This window comes from Zea mays, chromosome 8, assembly GCF_902167145.1.
Source record: "Zea mays cultivar B73 chromosome 8, Zm-B73-REFERENCE-NAM-5.0, whole genome shotgun sequence".
Lineage (NCBI taxonomy): Eukaryota > Viridiplantae > Streptophyta > Magnoliopsida > Poales > Poaceae > Zea > Zea mays.
In genome coordinates, this window is record NC_050103.1 from 53,222,864 (window position 1) to 53,227,282 (window position 4,419).

Genomic DNA, 4,419 nt, shown 5'->3' on the forward strand with positions numbered 1-4,419 from the left:
CGGCCACCACCAACCCCGGCCATTTCCAGCGCCATCGCCGCCCCGACCTTCTCCGCCCTCTCCACCTCAGCCACCGCCGCCGGGCCATCCCGACCGCCGCCAGGCTGTCTCCACCACTGCTCGGCAGTCTCCGGTCATCCTCCCCAGCTAACCCCACACTACTCTGCCCACCACTAAGGTATACATTTCTAGTATATGCGTACGGCTGATCTATACGAAACTACATGCTATTGAAAATGTAGTTTCCGTGTAGTGTATATGCTATCAAAACATTTAGGTATGTAGTTGGTATACATGTAGTTATGTAAATGTAGTATATATATATATACTATAAATGACATTTTAGTTTCCATGTAGTACATCTAATATAAATGTAGTTTGCATGTAGTTATGTAGTCTTGTTGTGCTATCTCTCATGGATTGAAATATATATACGTGATTGGCGGCCATTGTGTCGTTGATGTATATCGGCGTGTCAGTCATCGTGTTGTTACTTTTATTTGCAGGCTTTGGAAACCTCCCTGTGCAGGGGAGGTGCTGCCAAAATTTTTTGTTGACAAGCTTGTTTATGTTTTTGCAGAGATCTTCCTAACCGTTGCGGGTCTGCTTGCACCGCGACGCGTCGCCACTGCACCAACCCGACACAGCTCGGCTAGCTATACTCCACCGTCACCCTAGGTATAACCTATTAGGACATATCCTCACCTATTAGAAAGTAGGAATGTAGTGTACATGCATTACATGTATTAAACTATACTCGGTTATATATGGAGATGGAGGCGAGGATGATGGCGGCACGGGAGGCCCGCTTGGCAGATCAACAGAGGATGGCAGAGATGTTCCAGTACATGCAGAGCCTTGGCGCCGCACAGGGTTTTTCTCCACCACCTCCGTTGTTCCCTCCAGTTGACCCTGCTCAGTTCCATACTCCTGTGAGTATCAAAATTATAGTCCTGCATGATATATATATTTATCTGGAATAACACACGCGATCTCTTCTCTATGTTGGGACAATTTGGGGCGGCATCGAACAACCCTCATGGATCACGCAGCCCGTCGCCGCACCAATCCAGTCGCCCACCTCGCTCATGATCTTCTCTTAGCTTGTGTGATAAACTTGTCCTGAACTTATGTTTGTGAAAAACATATGTTTTAGAGTTGTGTGATACTTATGTTGGTGAATTTTGGTATGAACATAGACATGTTTGTGAAAAACTTGTGAGATTTGTGTTTTTTTGTGAAATGTGGTCTCTATTATGTGTGTGATGATAATGTGATATCTATGATGTATATGTGATGATTATGTGATATATCTTTTGTTTGTTTGGATGGAATAGCAAAAACAAATTAAGAAGGGGTAATCTGGTCACTTTGCCAAGTGTTACACTCCGCAAAGAGGTACTTTGCCGAGTGTCAAGGTCATAGCACTCGGCGAAGAAGGAAAACCTGGGCACCGGTAAAGAGTCTTTGCCGAATGTTGTGGCCTTGGCACTCAGCAAAGAAGAAAGCTTTACCGAGTGCCTCCTAGAGCACTCGGCAAAGGAACTGGCAAAAGGGCCTGCTGGTGATCCCTTTGTCGAGTGCTAGTTAGGTGAGCACTCTGCAAAGAGGGAGCCTTTGCTTAGTGCCATCTAATATGCTCGGCAAAGGCCCTAGTAAAGAGGTTCACGTGGGGCTTCCTTACCGAGTGTCAGTATAGTGGACACTTGGCAAAGAGTGAGCCTTTGCCGAGTGTCGGCACAGACTCCGTAGCCGTTACTTAGCGCCGTGACGGAGACTTTTCTTTGCCGTGTACCAGTCGAAGCCCTTACCGATGTATAGTTCGCCGAGCTTTCTTTGTCGAGTGTCACACTCGGCAAAGCCTTCGCTGAGTGTTTTCCAGGCTTTGACGAGTGCTTCAGACACTCGGCAAAGATGTTGTTTCCGGTAGTGTAAGGCACCTTCAAAGTTTAGCCAACAAGTCGAAGAAGAAAAAGCAAAACCTCGCCCTTGGCATGTAAAATAGAGTAAATGTATAGGCCTAAGGTCACGATTGTAAATTCACCAGAGCTGTACCCTTTCGACTATAAATAGAGGAACAATACCATGCATAAATTACGTTTTTCAAACCCCAAGCATCTGGCTGCTCAGCCTTCGAAGGTACCTTTAGGAGTATATCTCGTGTAAAGCCCAAGGTATATTTGTAATTGTTAAGTACTTATCAAGAAATGAAATAAATGTGAATATACACGTCCATATAAGAGATAAGTTTTAGTCCTCTTTATTTACATGATGATTTGATTACCTTTGTTGAAATATCCTATTGCCTTCTCCAACTGATTAACCATCGTAGAAGAGTTAATTAGGTGGAGAAGCTTTTATGTTTTAACTTGTGTTGCCTTGTCATTTGATATCTTTTAGAGTTCAAAATGAAATGACCAACAAATATCAAAGGCCATCTTTAATCCTGGTGTATGCAGTCGGGACTAAAGATTGACTGGTTAAGCCCTCATTATCCAATACGATTTGGAAATCCAATATTATATTTGTTTCTCAACTGATACCGATCGCCTATTCTTCAACAATGTTTTGTTTGTAGTTTTTAAGACTTAGATATATAACAAAAGACTTACACCTCCCATCTGTCACGCCCGTGCAGTGGCGACGCTCTGCAAATAGGAGGTGTTTGGTTTGAGGAATCACTCTATTCTAGATGAGGTGTTGAATTATAAGTTCATTCCTTAAATTTAGTGAGATGGTCCCATTCATCATGTTAGTACTAACTAACTTTAAGAAATGAGGTGTTGATGAATCAACTCATTCTATTCCACAAACCAAACAAAAATAGTGAGGAGTGAGAAGATAATGAACTAACTTATTTCTCAAACCAAACACCCTACTAGTTCACATATGTCAAACATTCGGTTTTCACGAGCCGTGAAGTTTGACGAAGTTGCACATACGATAGAAGGATCCTAGCAACTTGTAAATAACAAACCTCTTTGATTTATTTATGACTACACTCAAAGATTTATCTAGTTATAAAATCTTATTCATATATCACGTGGAAAGTCATGCGCTGCAACAAGCTCGTGTCTAGATATAATATATCAGTTGCCATTGATCGCAGGCACAATATATCAGTAGGGCTTCATCCCGGCGATGTTGCCGCGGGGCTCGTAGTTGCAGATGATAAAGACGCCACGGTTGTCGCGGCACACGACGCGCGCGCAGCCGATGCTTGTAGTGGCGCGCCACACCACCTGCGTGTAGTGGCCACACACCTTGCCGGCGGCGCAGCTGTTGGTGGCGTATTTGTACCACTGTTTCTCGTCTACCCACGATCGCACCGCGTCCGCCGCCTTCCAATCGAAGCCGGCGGACCCCCAGAAGATGTTCTCCCCGTAGGGCCCGCCCGAGTGCTGGAGACGGCAGTCGCTGGCCCTCTGTGCGGCGTACTTCTCCGCGAACTGCTGCAGCTTCGTGCTCCAGATCACCGGGCCAACACCGACGGCGGCACGGGCGCTGTTTTGGGGAGTGAGGTAGTCTTGAGGCGAGTTCTCGGAGTAGGAAGGGTGCACGGCAGTGGTAGCTGCCATGACCAGCCACAGGAGCAAGACTGCGAGCTTGTTGGATGCCTCCATTGTAGAAGCTGCTACCTAGGGAGGCAGCCGGGATGTGTGTATGTGACCTAATTGTGTGTGTGCGTGAGTTTAATTTGTGGATGCTATACTGCAAATATGTGGGGGCTATTAATAGTGGAGAGCATGTGAATTTTCTCCAGTATGCTTGGAAAAATAGTCCCGTTGCACGAAAATATGGCCGGCATGCCAATCTTTTCTACGTATGAGTTCAATAGAATTCCACGAACAGGACATGCATAGCGTTGAGGCAACTTTGATTCTGTTAGGTGCATTTATATATTGTACAGATCAAAGGACCTCATGGAATGGTCAATTCGTGCATGCTGTCTAGTCTAAAATGCAGTTGAAGTCAAACGGATAAGATGCATTCTTATCTGTATTTCTGTTACGAACGTGTAAAGTTTGAACTGACGACATTCAGCGATGTTGTGCATCATGAGTCTATTGCTCAGCTTTAGTAGGTGACCGCATTTCTTATATTAGTGTTAACTAACAAACTAACTAACTATAAGGAATGAGATGAGATGGTTATGGATCGACTCAGGGCTTGTTTGGTTCCTTTAGTCCATGAACTAAAATTTAATTAAGAGTCTAAAGTTTAGTCTCTACCTTGTTTGGTTATAGGGACTAAAAGTATTCAAAACATATTAAATGAATCATAAGAGGACTGAAATACCCTTTGGCATTCTCATACCATTAGTGCAACTGAAATAAAAGAGGGGTAAAAAAGTGGAATTTATATAGTTTAGTCCCTTTTAGTCATCCCTTTAGGGACTAGAGACTAAAACAGTTTAGT

At 44.1% G+C, this 4,419-nt stretch overlaps 1 protein-coding gene across 1 annotated transcript; it reads right to left on the reverse strand.

Moving 5' to 3' along the window:
* Positions 1–2,966: 2,966 nt before the first annotated feature.
* PRMS (Pathogenesis-related protein PRMS) lies at positions 2,967–3,850 on the reverse strand. The gene has a single exon (NM_001147273.2). The coding sequence runs from the start codon at positions 3,621–3,623 to the stop codon at positions 3,120–3,122; it is 504 nt and encodes a 167-aa protein (NP_001140745.1). The 5' UTR covers positions 3,624–3,850; the 3' UTR covers positions 2,967–3,119.
* Positions 3,851–4,419: the final 569 nt, after the last annotated feature.

Bases quoted from the DNA above. Each gene is read 5' to 3' on its own strand.
- PRMS (NM_001147273.2), bottom strand. From the start codon at position 3,623: ATGGAGGCATCCAACAAGCTCGCAGTCTTGCTCCTGTGGCTGGTCATG.